This window comes from Lontra canadensis, unplaced genomic scaffold (genome assembly GCF_010015895.1).
Source record: "Lontra canadensis isolate GAN:19392208 unplaced genomic scaffold, GSC_riverotter_1.0 scaffold113, whole genome shotgun sequence".
Classification (NCBI taxonomy): domain Eukaryota; kingdom Metazoa; phylum Chordata; class Mammalia; order Carnivora; family Mustelidae; genus Lontra; species Lontra canadensis.
In genome coordinates, this window is record NW_022631107.1 from 3,982,121 (window position 1) to 4,002,066 (window position 19,946).

At 41.2% G+C, this 19,946-nt stretch overlaps 2 protein-coding genes across 7 annotated transcripts in view; one reads left to right on the forward strand and one right to left on the reverse strand.

The window, feature by feature from the left end:
* The window catches only part of GOLM1 (golgi membrane protein 1), a 56,378-nt gene extending 48,926 nt beyond the window's left edge, over positions 1-7,452 (forward strand). For all 3 annotated transcript variants that reach the window (XM_032840488.1, XM_032840487.1, XM_032840490.1), the window contains exons 9-10: positions 1,321-1,434; positions 7,054-7,452. In XM_032840488.1, the coding sequence (XP_032696379.1) occupies positions 1,321-1,434; positions 7,054-7,130 (191 nt within the window). In that variant the 3' untranslated portion in view covers positions 7,131-7,452. The remainder of the gene's footprint in view (positions 1-1,320; positions 1,435-7,053) is intronic.
* A 3,088-nt stretch (positions 7,453-10,540) lies between these two features.
* Positions 10,541-19,946, reverse strand: part of NAA35 (N-alpha-acetyltransferase 35, NatC auxiliary subunit) — a 94,342-nt gene continuing 84,936 nt past the window's right edge. For all 4 annotated transcript variants that reach the window (XM_032840494.1, XM_032840491.1, XM_032840493.1 and 1 more), the window contains 6 exons: positions 16,963-17,099; positions 16,037-16,104; positions 14,764-14,904; positions 14,247-14,369; positions 11,601-11,681; positions 10,541-10,952 (listed from right to left, as the gene is read on the reverse strand). In XM_032840494.1, the coding sequence (XP_032696385.1) occupies positions 10,893-10,952; positions 11,601-11,681; positions 14,247-14,369; positions 14,764-14,904; positions 16,037-16,104; positions 16,963-17,099 (610 nt within the window). In that variant the 3' untranslated portion in view covers positions 10,541-10,892. The remainder of the gene's footprint in view (positions 10,953-11,600; positions 11,682-14,246; positions 14,370-14,763; positions 14,905-16,036; positions 16,105-16,962; positions 17,100-19,946) is intronic.

Below are 19,946 nucleotides of genomic sequence, written 5' to 3' on the forward strand. Positions count from 1 at the left end.
GCGGGTGGGCCGTGGCTGGGGCGGTTTCAGGCGGAAGGCGTGGGGCGGGTGCTTGGCGTGCAGTGAACTCAGCCCCCGCTCTGGAACACGGTCCCCGCCTGGGTCCGCACCCGCACGCGTGGTCACCGCCAGTGCCTGGTGAATGGTGGTGGGGGGCGGTGACTGGGTCGATGGGGTTTCGGGCATATTTGAGCCTGGCAGCAAAGTGACCCATGAATCCCATCTGGCTCGGTGCACTTTTTTTTTTTTCCCCCCAAAGATACTGTGTGTATCTTTTAAAGATAAAGTGTGGGAAAACTGAGATCAACACAATATTCTGGGATGTGTTTATGTCCCTAAAAGCTGTTCCAGCCTAGCCAGGAACACTTATGGACAATACCTGTGCTCTGGGACAAGTCACTAACAAGAGTAGGAGAATGTGCTTATTTGTGGAAGTTACCGATTCCAGATCTCATTTGTGCTCGAGTTTCTCTTTCTGAAGACTGTGTTTTCACAAGGTTTCAGTTAAAGAATTAAAAGGAAGAGGAAGCTCGGGTGGCCGATCCAGTGGCACTCAGGTTTCAGACTGGCCCCCGAGGGTAGCATGAGAAGACTGGTTTGAGAGCCTGGGGCCGCTGTCGCCATCACCCCTGTGGAGTAAAGCCGCAGGGCCCGAAGGCGTGGCCCTTGCTTCCACTTCAGGCAGTGAGTGCAGGAGATGTAACTAGAACCAGCTCTCCCAGACACGTGTTTCAAAGAAGATTTTGTTTACTTACCTATACGTGTATGTACCTGTACGCCTCTTGAACGCCTTCTGCCCTGATCATCTAGCCTGCCGGAGGCCCTCTGCAGGGCTGACTGGCGATGAATGGTCTAATTCTGTAGGGGGGATGGAAAAGCCTGTGGCACCCAGTAGCCCCTCCCATTTCCTTCCTTCCGAGCCACCGGCCCTTCTCAGGAGGTGCCGTCACTGACTGGAAACCTCTTTCCAGCAGCAGCGCGCAGCACCTTCCTTTAACCTTGAGTTGATGGCCGCTTAAAAAAACAAAAACAAAAAAAACAACCCTGGGATTTGGGGTTAATTAGCTGGTTTCCCGAGTTCCAGCCCAGAATACAGCCCTGTGTTGAGGGTCTGGGCGTATACGGACTCAGAGCTGAAGTGGGGGCGTTCGCAAGCGGAGGACTCGCACCAGCTCTTCGTACCGGCAGCGGGCACACGAGCGCCGCCGTTCTCTGAGAGGTCGCAGAGAGACCTGATGAGCTGTGACTGGGCTCTGGAACTCCTGCGGCTTCGAGAGAGTCCTGTGGGTTGTGTTCTCTGTGCCTGTGTTCATTTGACAGGGAGACACCAGCAAAAGCTGGGGGGACAGGAGGACTACAACATGGATGAAAATGAGGCAGAATCAGAGACCGATAAGCAGGCAGCCCTTGCAGGGAACAACAGAAACCCGAACGGTAAGAGGCCTGCCGAGGCGGGGGGCTTGCCTCGCGTTTCACATTGTGGTCCTTCGTTCCCTTTGGCAGTGACTAAACACTGAATCCCAGCACTTAAGTTATAAGTAATGCATCCAGGGGCGCCTGGGTGGCTCAGTGGGTTAAAGCCTCTGCCTTCGGCTCAGGTCATGATCCCAGGGTCCTGGGATGGAGCCCTGCATCGGACCCTCTGCTCGGTGGGGAGCCTGCTTCCCTTCTTCTCTCTGCCTGCCTCTCTGCCTACTTATGATCTCTGTCAAATAAATAAAATCTTTAAAAAAAATGATAAGTAATGCATCCAGTCCAGAAGCCTTTGAACATGGGGCAGTGGAGGGAAGGGGAGGATTGAGGAGTCCAAGATGAAGACCTTTCAGAAGGTCTGTGTGTGTAGGGGGCTCAAGCCCTCAGGTGTTGGCTGGAGGATTTGTCTTCATGACACCTAAGGATTTTCCAACAGATGGCTAGGTCACCTCTTGTCACACTGTATCAGTAATCCAAAAGCCCTAACATCTGCACAGTACTTCGAAGCAGCTTTTTAGAGTGGCACTTTGCATTATTATTTGGAATTCTGAAGAGCCCTGGCCAGTGGGATGTATCAGCTTCTGGATTTGTCCATATGCTTGTGATTGGATTCCGGTTGGACAGTTTTGCAGCTGCAGTGTGCTCCTCTAGCTCCCCACCAGGAGGCAGGTCATGGCAGGTTGACGGCTTGGTCAAGGTATTGCCCACTGGTCTCGTCCATTGCAAAGGGCCATTTTCCCTTAGTAATTGAGAAGTCATCTAGAGGGGGATGCTTTGAAACAGTGTGGCTTTAGCGTCCATTGAAAACCCTTGTCTGATGGTGGCTTCTCTAATGCCGTCACCCTGCCACATACTCTCTTGTAGTATCATGTCGTCTCATGGTTCCCTTTTATAAAATTCATTTTACCAGATTCTTAGTGTTTCCTTTTCTGGTTAAGAGTTCTTTAGATGCTAGGGAGATTGCCCTTTATCTGTGGTGTAAGTTGCAAATACTTCTTCCCAGTCTGTTTTGGTTTTATGTATGGTGTTTTTTTGCCATGTGAATGTTTCAAAATATTTCTTTTATTGCCTCCGTATATTGAGTCATAGTAAGTTTTTCCATCTAGTGTTGGAAGAATTCATCTGTGTGTTTAAGTATGCTTTCAAATTTTTCTTTTAGTTCTATTAAAAAGTAAAACACAAATTCAGAAAACCACACAAACGTCTTTTTTAAAAAAATATATTTATTTGACGGAGAGAGAGCACACACAGTGGGAGTGGCAGGCATAGGGAGAAGCAGGCTCCTAGCCGAGCAGGAGGGAGCCTGATCCCAGGCCGCTGGGAGCATGACCCAAACTAAAGGCAGATGCTTAATGACTGAGCCACCCAGTGCCCCTAAAAACAATGTTTTTAGGATTCCATCCCCACCCACCTCAAAGACTAGAACTTGACCAGCCCTCCAGAAGCCCCTTTTCTCCCCATAATAGCACCCCCTATCCTGACCTTTCCAGTAGGCATTTTCTTGCATTTCTTTATGGGCTGACAACTCAAGTGGGCATCCCTGGACACTGGAGTTTAATGTTGCCCATCTTCTTAAAATTGCTAGCTCTTAAAATCATAGTGGACAGGTTCCCCCTCCACTCCTTTCCTCCATTTGCCCTGGAGTTTTCCATAGTCGGTATGGTGCTGATAGTACCTTCATGATGCTGTGTAGTATGTTCTTTCCTGTTTCCCGCCTATTAGCAGCTGATATCCAGAGGCTTGGTTCAGACTGGGCACAAGCCCTTGGTAAAGGGGGAGGCGATGGCGTGTTCTTTCGTCGGGAGGCAAGGAGCGCCTTTTTCTGACAGAACTAGCCGTTGATACTCAGTGCCTTCATGCACTCATCCATGGTATCCTAATTCAGCTTTTTCTATTCCACTCGTTAATTGGAATATTTTTATGAACAGGCAAGTCCGTGGTTTTAGTCCTATAACATAGGATAAAAATGCTTGATTCTTTTTATTTACCCATTTTCAAAATAATGAATTCTTTCCCTGTCATCCTTTGAAGGTGAAAATACAAATTCTTTGAATTTAAAGCTATTTGATGGGTTTTGTTCAATTGTATTTATTATCCTTTTTGAAATTCAAGTTGTCCTATCTCCTGTGGCCAGTGGGATCTTCCCCCACTTTAATCTGAACCTTCAGGTCCTTGGTCTCTTCTCCCTGTCCTGCTCAGCCGTAGCTCTCCTCCACACTCAGCCGTTCCCCCTCCCCCCATGGGGCTCTACCTGGGAAGGAGCCCCAGAAAGGAGTCCTGGCAGATGAGTGTCAGAAGCTCACGGGGCTCAGCCTCCCCTGGCCCTTCAGTTCTTACCACAGCTACTTTGTGGTCCTCTGCTGCGCGAGTAGCAGAAAGTCTCCTGCTTTCCAGTTGCAGTTGTCCCTTCGCCCAGGTACTTTCTGGTGTAAGGCTTTCGGCTGTTTGGGGTTCTCCTGTTCTATTCTCAGGTCCATCGGGTGCTCTCTGGCTCCTGTTTTCTTTCTAGACTCTGCTAGCCTACAAGCACCGTCCATTGTTTTCGTCTCTGCTTGTATTTTGGGGTCTGCAGGCTTCCTTGTCATCTACTCTTGTAAATGTCTGACTTTTGAGTTTTTCAATATAGTCGCTTTATGTAGGGACCCTAAAATGCAAAAACTATGGCACAGTTGTCACCACTTTTCCAGGATCATCATTTGTTTTTATATTTTACATTTAGATCTCGAATTCATAATTAATTCCAAATGTATTCGGGTAGCGTGGCACAAGGTTGGGTCCAATTTTCTTTTTCCTAAGGGCAACACCAGCTCAAGGCCACTGATTTGAGGTGCCACCTTTACCAAATAAACTTCTGTATGCACTTAGGTCTACTTTTCAGACTTTCTGTTCCATTGGTTTCCCTGCTGACTCACACTGTACCACACTGTTCTAAAGGATAACAGTCTCCCCCTCCTTTTTAAAGTATCTGACAAGTCTACTTCTGGAAGAGTTTGGTCAAGATCTCTTTGAATAATGCTTCTTCCCATTTTGATTCCTGCTTGAACTCAGATCAGAAATGTTAGATCTTACCATTCTACACGTCTCTTACCCTGTTTTTTTCATAATACCCATTTCTGCTTCCCTGATCTACATTCAGAATTTCCTCAGACATAGCTTTGAGATCACCAGTTTTTCCTTCAGCTATGCCTTATCTGGTAATTCATGCTTTGTTTCTAATTTTCTCCTATCTAAACTTTCTTATTCTTTGCCCATGTTTACAAACGTTTTTATCTTCCAGTTGCAGTATCTGAAAAACCTTGTGGGTATTTATCAGATTGTCCTTAGGATACCTTCTTTTCTTGGGTTTTGTGCTTTTTAACTGTGAGCTACTGGTTTCCTGGGAACAGTTATCAGTAGGAAGCCTCCGGGGTTACACTGGCACTGCACTAGAGGTCACTTGCCTCTAGCAGTCTCAAGAAGGGCACGACAAAATCACCACTTCTTTAATAACGTAGATTCTCTTCAAGGTATTTTTTGGATCACAGAGGAAATGTGAGTTCAAACTGTACACTTGCACGGTCATCTCATAGTTAAGAAGTCCTCCTCCTCCTCAGTCTAACCACTGGAGTTTCTGGCCATCTTTCTGGCTGTGCCATCTTCATGGCAGACTTATGCTCCATTACCTTTATTTTAATCCAAGGACATGAGCCTTTGGGAGTTGAGATTCAGCTTTATTTAGAAGTCCCCTTCTGGACTTACCATCCAGACTGGAACCCTCGTCTTTAGTTTTTGTCCCTCTGCATCTTTGCACGCTGTGAAGAGAGGAGTCCAGTGTCTTCAGACTTTAGAAGTCCTCAGGGTAGAGCTAGCTTTGATGTTTATTACCTTCAGGGGCTGGAACTTCCACTTCACGTTTGGCCTCACAGATTCCTTCTTCAATTGCCATTATAGATGGTGCATTTTAATGTCTTTGAAATTTTTAACTTCTCAGTTTGAAAATGATTGATTTTAATTTAAAACAGAATTTCCATATACCTTTCACCCAGGTTTCTCAAATATTAACATTTTACATAACCACAGTCCAATTATTGAAATGACATGAATATCGATACAATGCTATTATGCAAATTCAGTGAATTGTCCAACTTAATATCCCTTTTCTGGTCCAAGATATAATAATCCAGGATTATATACCATAGTGTCACACCTCCCTAGGGTCCTTTAACTCAAAACCATCTGTCTTTATCTTATGACGTTGATAATTTTTGAAGTGTTCTGGCCAGTTATTTGGTAGAGTCTCTCAACCTGGATTTGATTCAACAGTGTGTTCTTTGGGGGGCGTGGGTGGCTCAGTTTGTTAAGTGTCTGCCTTCCGCTCAGGTCGTGATCCCAGGGTCCTGGGATGGAGCCCCACGTCAGACTCCCTGCTCAGCAGGAGACCAGCTTCTCTCTCTCCCTCCTGCTCTTGCTCTCTCTTCAAAAAAAAAAGTGTGTTCTTTAAAGTATCTTTTCATATTTCATCCAGCATTTATTACAGTTGGCAGTTATTTGAGGTTTCTAGAAATAGGTTCTAACTTGATTTTTATTTTCTTAGACTGTTTAGGTGATTTTTTTTTATGCAAAACATAAACATATTAGCAAGTCAGAATTTTAAACAAATAAAAAGTCTTTTTCTGTTCCTGTCATCGATTCCACTCATTTGTGTACCTCAGTCCTTGACTATTTGGTGTGGTTACGGACCTAACATCTGTTTTACTATCCTTTCAAATCAGTCTAGTGTCCTAAATGTTTGGCTTTGCAGTAGAGCTCTGGGATTTTTACCGCCTACATACAGGGGTCCCAGGATCATATTCCACCTTGTATGAGGCTTCAAATGAAGGATGTGGGCAAAGAAAAATTCTCTGTAAGCTTTAAGTTTCAAGGATTGTCATCACCATCATTTTAAGATTCTATCACTGAAACAGTTTAAGATCCTGCTTGCTCCAGGGAAATGAGAAGAAAAAGGCATTAGTTCCAACTTTCTTAGAGAACTTTAAAACACAGTATTAAGGCATTTAACGAAATCATTAACCATTTAATGTGTTGTAGTTGTAAATCAGCATGGTGGTTTTAGGTTTTGTGAGGTCTTTGTATGTCCTTTGTGTGCCAAAGGATGGAGTAAGGATGATGGGAGCCACAGGAAGACTTCAGCTCTGGAAAGCAGAAGCTTCAGAGTAGCGAGAGCTGACGGAAGCTGCGGGGAGCTCTGAGGGCCTTGTGCTTCCTGTTGGAGGGACCCCAACAGGGATGCATGGAGCGCAGAAGACTTGTGTTTGTGTCACAAATTTTATGAGGACATGAGGACATGGGGCATTATTTCATTATTTTAAATAGGAAGTTTTTAGGTGTTACAGCTTTATTTTATGGCACCATGTTGGCTACACATGTGGTCTCTTCACGGTCTTGTCCTTGATTAGGAATGCAGTTCCCCATTATGTTGCTGTGGGAGATACTGTCCTCCTGATGAAGCAGTCCCTATATACTCAGGTCAAACAGAAGCTGCCTGGCTGGTTTCCCTAAATATTTTAATGTTAGATTATGATTTTTGTTTTTCTTTTTTAGTTCTTAATGCTGAAAATCAGAAAGGAGACATGATAAATTTACTTGATCAGCGTGAAAAGAAGAACCAAACACTCTGAATCAACTGGAATCCTATACCTCAGGATTGAAGAGAGATCACTACAAAATATTTATGAGGAGATGAATACTGTGAAATGTCCTAAGTAAAATATGCATCTAAAGATGATTACTGTGGAGTTTTAATATGTACTTTATGTAGGAAAATGATTGTGTTGTAGATGGTTTTGAGGGGTATTTTCAAGGTGTTTATACTAAGGTGTCAAAATTCGTCAGCTAATAGGTATGAGAAGATCAACATCAAAAATAGAACCCCAGTTCTCCAAGTATGGGGACAGTGGTGCTTCAGAAATTCTGGAATATAACTTAAAAAAAAAAAAAAAATCAAAGCCTGTAGGAAGGAGTCGTCTGTCTTCTGACACCAAGAGGCCCACCACACCTGAGAATTCTTCTCTGGTCCCTCTGGTGTCCTTCTTCACATGCTGTGCTGAGTGGCCGGTACCAGCCCGATATTTCTGTTCTCCCAGGTCAGTGCCGAATGATTACTGGCTTATGCTCTCATGTGCTCACTTCTGGTTCAGATAGTCAGGGGCCTGGAGCACAAAACTGTTAAACAAATATCACTAGGAACAGTTTTAAACAAGTCTATATACAAAGGCATTTTATGTGAGAATTAAAAAAAAAAACTACTTGTATAACCTGTCATTAACATACAAAAATGCTTGACTTGTAATTTGGACATTTGTGATCTATTTTTACTTTGCTTAGTAATGTGTGGACAAAGCAAAATCTTCTGTATTAAGTCTGTGTTACCAAGAGCCATGAGTGGATCAGACTTCAGACAGAACAGGGTCAAAGCAGAGATGACTCTGGGGCCTGTGGCAGAGCAAGGACGGGGGGCAGCACAGCACTGTGGGGGCATGTTGGCTGTGGACAGACTGCCCACTGCACCATCATAGTGAAAAAAGAGGACACTGATGTTAAGAGTATACACAGTGTTACACAGGGGGAGAATTTAGAAAGGCAAGAGAAATGCAACAGTTGTTTTTGCCATAGTCCATACATTTGGCTTGTGGCAAATGACTATCAAAAGTGTTTTAAAAATCAAAATGTTAATTTGAAAAGGTCTAATCGTAATTCAAATTGAGTTGCTTCTCAGTATTTCCAGTAAATAGGCTCTTGCCACTTACAAATGACTGGCAGAATCATACTCAGGATGCTCAGGTCTTAAGGGTAAGAAGGTGGTGATGCTTATTAAATACAAGTCACCGGACTTGAGATGCAGGAGCCTCAGACTACCTGGGATAACCAGTTAACGTTGGAGAGGAAACGGGGTTCCAGAGAAGTTCTAGGGCTATGCCACAGGCTGGAGAGCTGCTGAGCCACATGCCAGGCCCCTCACCTGGTCTGGACTCCTGGTGCCCCTGGCTGGCACTGAAGGCAGGGACTGGTTTGCATTCAGATTAAGATCTCCAATGTGAGTGCTACTCTGTAGGTATCTGTTTACTTAATTACCAAGATTAAACTTTTCTATCCGGAAAAGGCAACTAAAGAAGGGTGTTAAAAAATAGCTTTGTAAGACTCCCTTTGTGTCTTAGCCTGACGGTTAATAGTCTCTCTTGCTTTTTCAATAAAGCGTCTATTCATTTTAATTAGTGTGCACAGAGTTCTGAGAAACAAGACTGTTCAGCTGCTTTGTTTTCCTTTACTGCCCTCCTGGGTCCCTGAAGAATCAGCCTCTGCAAATCATGGATCAAGAGTGGTGGTCGGCCTTAAACCTTGTGGACTAAGATGGGACATTAATATAAGTGAAAAATAACCATGCTGTTTCCGTCTTCACGTACAGAGGCACCAAAGGCCATTCGCTCAGGAGGTGTGTACTGTGAGCAACCTCTCCAGACAGTCATGCTTTCTTACCACTGGCTTACCTTGACATCACATAGGCACCTGTTTTGAGGCAACAATTTATAGAGGTGACGTGGCTGTTTTGTTTTGGTTTTTGTTTTTAAAGCAAAACAAAAACCTGTGTAATACATAAATAGATGGCAATCCCCCTACTTTGGTCTTTTTAATCACCTATTCCAATATTTAATAGGGTGAGCTCTTTAATTTACACCTCCTCTGTATTCTCAAATGGTATGTAGACAGGAATGTGATGACTCCTCTTTTCTTCTGCAGATGGGACTGCAGATTCCCTGCACAAAAAAATACTCAGATTTCTTGAGTAATGAGAGCACTGCAAATACTTAATGTACTTTTGTGTGATGGAATTTGAGAAATAAACCAATATGTGTTAAGACAGTGTGCGGTCATGAAATAACTAGATCAGTAACTGGCATGATTGTTTTAATGGGTAGTGGTTGGTTATCTATTCTCAGCAGAACCTAGAGTGGTGCAAGACAAGTGTGAATTCAGGAGCCTTTAAGGCCCAAGGGCTTGGTCTACTCCCACTAAGAGATTATTATAAATAACTGATAGTTTATAGAATTCTCAACAACTTCTAATACTTGTCTCTGAATTTTACAAAAAATTAAAGATTCCATGAATTGTAGGCTTTTTTCTTTTTTACATTGTTAGACTCTGAAAATGTTCATTAGTATCAAAGTTGGGGAAATAGCTTTATTGTGTATTTAAATGTGTATGTACTATTTCTCAGCACAGAGCAATACTTAAAGTGTACTGAGCCACTGTCCCTAAAAACTGGCTTATAAAATTCCAATAACATATAGATTGAAGGATTACTCAAAGTTGGTATCATCCCATGCACTTCTGAAAAAGCTCAAGTAAAATGCTTCCATCCTTACTGGTGTGCCTGTGAAACACACCCCTGGGGAAGTTAAAGGACTTGAAATATTTCCTTTAAATTTATGCATAAACTTCATATAACAAGTTTTACAAACCAAGACCTTAGCCATCTAATACAGAATAAAAATCCATGGTAGCATGAGCCAGGAAGAGGACTGAGCAGGAAAGGAAGGTAGGGCCTCTAGCACTGGGCACTTAAAAGGTACAGGTGGAAGCCAGCAGATAATGGAAAGATCTCCACTTGAAAACATTGCATGGGTTAAACTGAATATTTAGTAGTGAACAAAAAGTATGCCACACTGAAACCTAACCCTAAGAATTAACAATCTACACATTCCCACCTCTCGAATGATGTCACTAGCAAACATTAAGCAGAATGTTTTCAAAGTGCCAAAATGAACAATTAAAGGATTTTTTTTTAAAAAACTTCTATATTCTTATAGGTATAGAATTTAAGACATCATGACACACAAAATCACAATCCCCATGTAATTTAGTCTCTCTAGACAGTTTAGAGGTTCCCCCCACCCATTCCCTTTTAAGTGTATTTTGCCAAAACCCCGTTCAAGTGTTTGATCAATCCCTTGTTTTAAAACTTTTGAATAATCTGTTTGAACTACTCAAGAGTAAAAACCTTCAGTTCTTAACATGCATCAAAGTGCTGTTGTTTTTCATTTCCAGTAGTGCATTTTTTGTCAAGAAATTTATTAACTTTTACAAACACTATTTTCACTCATTCATAAAAAATGATTTATGATTAAATCTGTAATAAAACCATATAACGTTCATCACTGCATTCGGTAAGACCAGTTTCATCCATGGAACATAACAAACCACTTTAAAACAGCAGTTTTCATTCACGTCGTATAAGGCTGTCAAATTAAAAGTATCTCTTATAATAGGCTGTTATCCAAGAAATCCATTTCACTTCACGTTATGTGCTGAGACTGACGGATGGATCGATCCCCTTAGAATCTGAAAGTAGATTCTGCCCCTTGATGTCCCCTTTTCAATGTCTCTCAAACAAGTTTCACAACAGGAAAGTATTTGTGAGCAGAGAAATCAAATTCAGGAGGAACCTGTAAAGAAAGGCAGAAATGAAAGAAATGTATTTACAAATCTGGAGGGAAAACAATGAGCTTATCTCTGGGTTTATCAGTCAAATAGTTAACAAAGGCAAATGGACTTAAATCACAGGAAAAGGGGGTGAGTCAGCACACTGTTCAGTTCCTGGGTCATGGACAGTACAGCAACGAAACGGCCTCTAGTAAAGCAAGGCAGAAGCTGAGGAAGGCCGAGAGCAAGACGCAACGGGAGTCGTCAGACACGAGGTCCCTGCGGTACGCCAGTGCCTGGCAGCACACAGGCTGACAGAACATCAGCAAGGAAAGTTGACAGAATTGGCCATCTCTTGAGCCACTGAACAAAGCCTTTAATTACTGAAGCATTAACTTTTCCATAGGCAGAGGACTTTTTAAATACCTCTCCCATAATAAATTTTTCTCACATTTTGTGTTTCTCTGTTTTACTCACAGTAATTTACACAAGGGAGGGGAATGGAAGGGCAGACTTTAGAAATTAAATCAATAAAATCTCTAAGTTTCAAAATAAAAGGGCAAGCTCTAGTTATTTTTCTGCCACAGAACCTCTTTTAAAGGGATGATTTTTTTTTTTTTAAAGTTCTACAATAACTTAACGCCCATTTACTTTCCCCATAGTGCACTTACCTTAGATTCCTTTTTGTGTCCTCCTGCCAATAACTTCATGACCACAAAGTTGGGTTTGGCAACCTTTAAAATTCTATTGACCTAAATAATGAGCAACATTAAGCTATCAAAACATAAAATTCAGAGTCAAAATGTCTTTATAATATAGGAGCTTTGCACAAGGTAAATGTTGATATTTTATTAAGGCAACTTAAAACGAACAGACACACTTTCCCACGACCACAGAGCGCTCTGCATGGGCCAGCCGTGGGGCCCCGGGTCTGCTCTCACCAAGCCTGAAGAGCATCCGGCCGCAGAGGCAGCAGCGGAGCACGTGCGGCCCAGACTACAGCCGGAGTGCTCGGACATCAGGTACTAGCTAGCAAACCTCTGGCAAGTTCTCTAGTCTCTCTCTTTCCCAGTTTCTGCATCTCTAAGCATGGGGACAGACTCGCCACCACCGCACAGACCTGCTGGGAGGATTACTAAGTGACCCAATACACACTCCGAGCTCAGAACCACGCCAGTGAGTAGGAGGTGTCCTGTGTTTCCTGTCACTCCTGACTACACTCGCCTGAAAGGCTTCACCTGAACAAATGAACAGCAGGGGACTGACCGGAAGGCTGCATTCCTCCGGAGAGGGAGTAATGTGCAACCTGAAGAAAGAAGTTCCCACTGCTCCTGGCTGCTGACTGACCTCTCTCCAGAAACACATCTCACCACAAGTTCGGGACAGCTTCTCCTCAGCCCCGGCTAACACATCCGCCCGTCCACAGGACAGCTGCATCTGTGCCTCCAACAGGCACGTCCCAACCTGAGCTCCTAACTCCTCAGCCCACCAGCTCCGGATCCACTTGCAGCCTCTTCCACTGGTTCCATCCATCCGGAGGCTAAGGCCCAGATCCTGAAGTCCTCCTTAACTCCTCTCTTCCTCACCCACGATCAGCCCAACTTGCTTTGGATCCTTCCACCGTGCACGTCCTCTCTCACCAGACGACTGCTGTGGCCTCTGCTCTCACCTGCTCCCACCTTTGCCCCTACCCCCGGCTACTTTCAGCACAGGGAACCTTCAGAACAAAAATCCAATCTGGTCACTCCTCTGCTCAAAAACCTCCCATGTGCGCACCCCTTGCTCATCCCACTCAGTCCGCACCCTCGGGGCCTTCCTTTACACGTGCAGATCCCTCGCCCGTACAGCTCCATCCGCAGTGGCCATGCGACCTGCCTTTTCACCTTCTTCAGAGATTTGCTCACGGGCCGCCTTAAAAAAGCCTAACCCGCCGCCGCCTCCTTACAGTATTCCGTATTCACGATGTCCATTCCCAGCTTGATTTTTCTTCATAGTCTTACGATCTTCTAGTGCACAATGTAACTTACTGTCCATAACCTCTACCCTTAAGAGGGCAGAGATTTGTCTAATTTTCTTCACTAGTTTTTACCACAGGCTGCGGACACAGTAGACAGTCAACAAGTATTTGCTGAGTGAATTAATTCACTGAAGGACGTATGCCATCTATTATAGGTACCTTCCTCAAATTTTTACATTCCCCCTTGTATTTTATTACACGATTATACATAAAAGTCATCTCTCTCCTATGCCTGTTTCCCAAGACTCCCCTCCCAAGAAACAAACATTGTTATCAACTCACATAATTCTCACATCTCCTTCTGGAGATACATTTGCACACACACACAATCCCTGGACCCCTTTCGATTGAAACGGCAACATACTATACACCGTTCAGTGCTTTGCTCTTTGAAGAACATTCCATTACAGTATGTAACAACCTTCTGTGTCCTTTCCAAGACTCCGCAGTCTGGTATGATTTATCATCACTCATTTGACAGTCTCTGCTGACGGGTAGTGAAGTTTCCTCACTTCTTCGCTCTGACAATCCTGCTGCAATGAGGACTCCTGTGTATTAGGGACTTGCTTCCCTCACTGCCCACATGTGCACGTGTGTTAGATAAACCCCAAGCAGCAGAACTGCTTGGCCTAAGCATCTGTGCTTCCTTTTAACAGGTAAGTGCTATTAACTTCCCTTTCATGGACGTTGTACCAAGATCTACTCCCCCAGCAGTCTGAGTGTTAGACGCAAAGCATTCTCATTTGCGGAATACATGCATGTCAGTATTATCAGGAGCAAACTGTGAAAGCAACCAGTGGCTGCCAACTTCAGATTCTGCAAGTTCCAAGGTCTATGGGATAGTATGTCAAAACAAAGTCTTTGAACAGTAGGCTCTATTTTAAATGGTCAAGTGGAATAGGTTTTTACTTCCTGTGATAACTGACCAGAGCATTTTTCATATTTTTAAGATTTATATAATTAGATTTTAATATCATAAACTATACATTAAAATAAAAAATTTTAAATGTCACCATTTCTAAACTGTGGATCACTCTGAATCCCATTTCTGTTCCTCCTACTCACTTTGTGGTTCTACGTCTTAATTTCTCTGCACTGATCTCTAAATTTACACAAAGGAGCTACTTGCTTTCATGAGGTAATTTTAAGTCTTACAAGGTTAGGCTAGCAAAGCCACTTAAAATCCTTGCCAGAAACATGACAGGCTTCACTATTAATACTGTAAGGTTCATTTATCTTCCAGTAGTAAGATATGTATTTCCTGCCAAGCTTTTCCTCCAGAATTACTGTGACCGCTTACCTCATGGTCTGGGTTTGGGATATTTTCCAGGATCATTTTTGCCTGCTGAAAGTGCTTACTAGCTGCCACATACAGTTCTGGAGACTGAGGAGGAGGACTGTATTTATTGAGGTCAGACATTTCCTAAAAAGGGGGGGTGGAATACTGTATTATTCAAAACATGTTTAATATGAAAAACTCTAAAACAGCTTTTATAATTAAGAATTCTACCCTGACTCATGATTCATTTATAGACACTAAACCAAACACTTGACACGTGTCCCTATTTTTCCCTACATAATATTCAATTCCCAATTACCTCATCTTATCCCCATACTTAAAATAACTCTTAATGGAATGAGTGCATCCAGAAAGAGCCAAATAATTTTCACAGGAATTAAAATTCTTTTATCACCTTGTCACTGGTCCAATAATATTCTGATCTGACTATTTTAACGAAATGGCTAGGTACAAACAGCATATCTCTAAGCCTGTCTAAGACTACTTCCTTTACAATTGCTTTAGTGAGCAGAGTCACCTTGAACTGCAGATAGTGCACCGGCGGTGGTGTCATTACACTGTTGAATGGAGCAAATCTGTGCTCATATCGAACTTGTTCACTATCAAGCTCAAACTTGGGTTTTCGTACTTTGCCATCCATGTCAAATGCTACCATGGTCTAAAGGAAAAAGAAAATAAAAGAGTCTATCAATTTGAAAAAGTGAATTCCTCATTAATACAGAGTAGAAAACAAGAAACAGCTACTTACACAGAGTTAAAACAATTTTAAGGTTCAGAAATCAGGAATAGGAAGAGAAAAACGGGCTTTAGCATTCATTTTTATGTTATATGCCATATTTACATAAAAATTTTTCAAGTTCCAGTGTTTAATCCATTACTATTTTTCCCAGTGAAATTGTAACACATGTACATTATTCTGCTACGACATATGCTTTTACAGTTGCTTTGAAACCTTCAAGTAAAAGTTTCTTAGGAAAAAAAGTCCTATTATAATAAGAAAAGCATAGGTTCTGTTTCTCAAACAGAAGTCCATGTTCTGTTTTATATATTTTAATATAAGCTCCCTCAAACAATTTCCTGAATTGCCAAGTACAACTTAAGAGTTAGCACCTGCGGGGCGCCTGGGTGTCTCAGTGGGTTAAAGCCTCTGCCTTCCGCTCGGGTCATGATCCCAGAGTCCTGGGATCGAGCCCCGCATCCAGCTGTCTGCTCAGCAGGGAGCCTGCTTCACCTCCCGTCCCCCCACCCCCATCTGCCTCTCTGCCTACTTGTGATCGCTGTCAAACAAATAAATATAATCTTAAAAAAAAAAAAAAAAAGCACTTGCTAACTCCTGAAAATGCTTGCTTAAGCCATTCACTGTGGAGCCTACTCTCTTCCTAATATGCTCCTAAAGAAATACAAACCCCATCTCTTCCAAGAAACCTTTTCTGATCATGAATCAGAAACTCTGCCTTCTCTTATTACTTGTGTCACACATATCACCTGACCTGTCATTACCTAGACACCTGAGATAAGGATCACATCTGATTAGAGTTGGTGTTCTTAAATGTATTCAGTAGAAGATATGTGACACATGGCAAGTGTGTTAAATTAGTACTCGTCTACAAATACTTGCTAAACAAATTAATGAAAACTAGACTTGGAAAAAAGGTAAACTTTGAGCAGGTAGTAAACACAAAGGTGCAATTAGAATCTGGAAAGAATCACAGAAGAGAGTCCATTTTAATTAAACTATGTAACAGCAATGTAGTTAAAAAGCAAAGACAACTTCATTTGTGACAACTTACTTTAAACATCCCAGCACACATGTTCTGATATGCCTGGCTCATTGTAATTTCTCGGCTCAAGGGGCGAACTATAATTAAAAAGAAAATTATCCACAGTTTTCCCCCTCCTCTTGCATTACCGCAGGAGAAAATCTAATTTAAAAAAAAATCTTCCACCTTGTTTACTAAAATTAAAAATTCAAAGTTTATTCCTATAGGTTAAATTTTATTTTCTGGCCCAAATCTACAAAAATTAAAATATAACTGAAAGGCTTTTTAAAAAGCCATGTTCTCTAAATACCATAAAATTCTAATATGAAGTAATTTTAACTTTGGAATTCACCAGGCTGACTTAATTTCTGAAATAGAAAGCCCAGCATACAGTTATTTAAAAACCCACCCAAACTGTTGAAATCCTAATGAAATACACAGTAATATTTTGTAGCATTTGTAGCAATATCTGTACCCTTCTACTAGTGATCAAGAGAGCAGTGCCTTTGAAACATTTCTTTCTCCTCCTGGGCTTTGGGTGTTGCGCCAAGGCCCTCTGTGATCATCTTTCTGTGCCACTGTAACGGCACAGCTCCAGATCGACTCCCCTCCAAGCGGTGAGCCTTCTGTCAAAAGGTCAAGAGTCTCCTGCTGCCTTGTTCCTTGACTCATCCTGCTTACACATTCCATTTGGCTACTTCTTGTCCTAAGGTCTTCTAATGCACAGAATAGCAAAGAAGTAAAAGAAAAGCAAGGGAAGGCACCAAAGAGGCTTGGGTCACTAACACTGGGATTCACTCTCTACCTCATACTTTCTGAAGAGAAGATGGGCAAGAACGGAGATGTAAGGACTAATTCACCCATAGCAAGGCGTAGGCAGTTCTCCATCTGTTTGTAGAAATTGAAGTGTACTCCAATGTTAGTTACTTCTTAAATTTAAAAATAACCCATGGTACCTTTCTTCTTTTTTTTTGTTTTTTTACTGCTCCGGCCTTTCTGCTGCTCTTCCATGATCCGTTCCTCTGCCATCTGAGAGCCATCAGCACGACTTAGTGTCGACATCAACCATGCATAAAGGAATTCTGAGAGATACCTTCAAGTGTACCAGATATTAGTTAATGGAAGATGCCTACATGAGATAGCTTTATCACTACAAGTACTGGTATTAATAAAAAGATTTTTAATACTGCTTTAAAAGTAAAAAAGAAAAACCCAATTATCCAACTAGATAATGGACAGATTAGATTTTATAAGAAATTAGCATTACAAATGATTAACTTTTCCTTTCTTGTACCCTTATATTGCTGGACAATGCTGAAAATATGCTTAGTTTCCTACAATGATACACACTTTACAACCTTTCAAAAGACTTCTTGATAATTATGTTTATATATGTTAAACATATATATAAGTATATATATAACATATATAAAATATAAATATATATATACATTTATATATAAATTCATCAAATGAATGCTCATTAAACAATTTTTTTTAATATCAGGACACACTTCACCTCAGCCTATTAACAATATTTTATTTTCCCATTAACTGCAAGAGAAAGCAAATACAGAGGAAAAAAACGTAAAATTACAGGCATTATATCAAAGCATTCTAAAAACTAAGAACATTCAGACTTATAATTTACTTGAGTTTATTCAATAAATTAAACATGAAACAGATTATTCCACCCAATACTAACTTTTCAGAAGCTTAACCAACATTACATTCTCCAATGCCCAGAAAAAGAAGTTCAAATCTAGAATATGAATATATACAGTTTATACTATAATCTATATTAAATTAAGAAACACTACTACATTAAGCTAAAAATCAAAGATTTATTAGGAAGTTTATTATTATCAAGGATGAGCATATAATGCCTATCTCTAAAATTCTCCAGAAAGTTGTAAGGCAGTTTACAATATTAAAACATGTACCCTCCCACCAAAAAAAAAAAAAAAAAAAAAAAAAAAAAAGAACGAAAAGAAAATTTAAAGTAAAACAATAACTAGTCAAAAGATACACCTGAGGATAAACATAATTCCTTTTTGTTGTAACCAAACAAAGGCCCCACAGTCTATAAATCAAAACCGTACTGGCAAAAACCAAAAACCAAAAAACCCCTCCAAAATGCCTAGAATGGATTAGGTGCTGTATTTTAAAGCCAAACTGAGCACTGTGCTTCCTGGCAATGAGGGTAAACTTGGAATTACAGTTTTATTTCATAAAACAAATCAAAACAAAAACAAATAGTTCACATGAAGAGAAAATAATTCCTGACAATGAATTTAAGAAAAGCATTTAGAGTATCCTTTTACAGGGTACAAATGATCCTCCCCCCCCATCACACTATAAAATCTGAGGGTCTATATCTTAACTCAGTGAGAGGATTTCTACAGGGAATTAATGCTGCCTTCTACCTTCCAAATACGAATACAAGGACTGATGAGTGAAGGATAGAGTTGGCACCAGTCAGGCTTTTCTTATCAAATATCAGATATCTCAGTGAGCTTTTGGTAAAGGCATTATCAAAATTAATACACAGTTATATCTAAAGAGAGTCAGGGTACAGATATTGTAGACCAGTGGTTCTCAAATTGTGATCTCTGGATCAGCAGCAATATGTCCAGAACTAGTTAGAATGCAAATGACTGGGTCCTATCCCAGATCTACTGAACGAGGATCTCAAAGGACCAAGCCTAACAAGTCCCCATAGGCACTGTAAAGTTTAAGAATCAGTGTTTTCTACTATTCATTTTTAAGCACCCACATGCTTTAGGAATGCTTATATTCATGAACAATAACAACAACAAGCTTATCCTGTGAAAATGCTGGAGCCCAATCTATAATTTTGAAATTGAAAAGCAATTAAAACTAACATGAAAATAGACCACAGTGTATTTATAGGCAAAAACTAAAATTTCTTTCATGAAAAAAAGAAATGAATTGCTCAAATATGCAGATACATTTCTAATGGAGTGTTTATGTGGTTATCATTCATTTGCCGAATTAAGAGCCCAATTCTTTGTGCCAAAAAGCATGTAAAAATTTTATTTTGAGGAATCAAGGGCACAAAAGCTTCCCACTAGCTGCCTCAAACCTGAGAAAGAATCTGAGTGTGTTCCCCTACAAAATGTCTGGTCTGAATACGGTGTCTACTATGAGTTAGTAACAAAATGTATCCCAAATAGCTATTTCAACACCTGTTGGTAAGAGTTGTTACCTACATAAATATTGGAGAGTACACCGAATAATATTATCCTCATACTACTTTAGTTCATGTTCAAATTCAAGTTTCACAGCCAAAAATGTTATATGTTAGGAGCTCTAGCAGCCATGATAACAAAACCATGTGTCAGTGTGGAAGAGAATTACTTTCTTTCACTTACAGCAGTGATTCCAAGGAATATACAGTATCTTAATCTACTATGTTAAGTAATTCAAATATGAGTTAAAAGATGAACCATGTTGGAGCGCCTGGGTGGCTCAGTGGGTTAAAGCCTCTGCCTTCAGCTCGGGTCATGATCCCAGGGTCCTGGGATCGAGCCCCACATTGGGCTCTCTGCTCCACGGGGAGCCTGCTTTCTCCTCTCTCTCTGCCTGCCTCTCTGCCTGCTTGTGATCTCTGTCTGTCAAATAAATAAATAAAATCTTAAAAAAAAAAAAAAAGATGAACCATGTTAAGATCTTATACACTAAACTTAGCTGTTTGTCATGAGCAACACTGGTTATTATTTTAATAAATTACCACCATCCTTGGCCAAACTAAGAAAAAGATCATTGGCTCTTACTATTTTTTTTTTTTCCTGTGGCAGCTTTCCCATGCCTACAGTATTTCCAAGCATCCTCTTACTAGGTTTCTCATCCTCAAATGAAAGTGAAGAACTACTGGCTGAGGACGGTGATCCCTTATCAGCTCCTTCCAAGCTCCTGA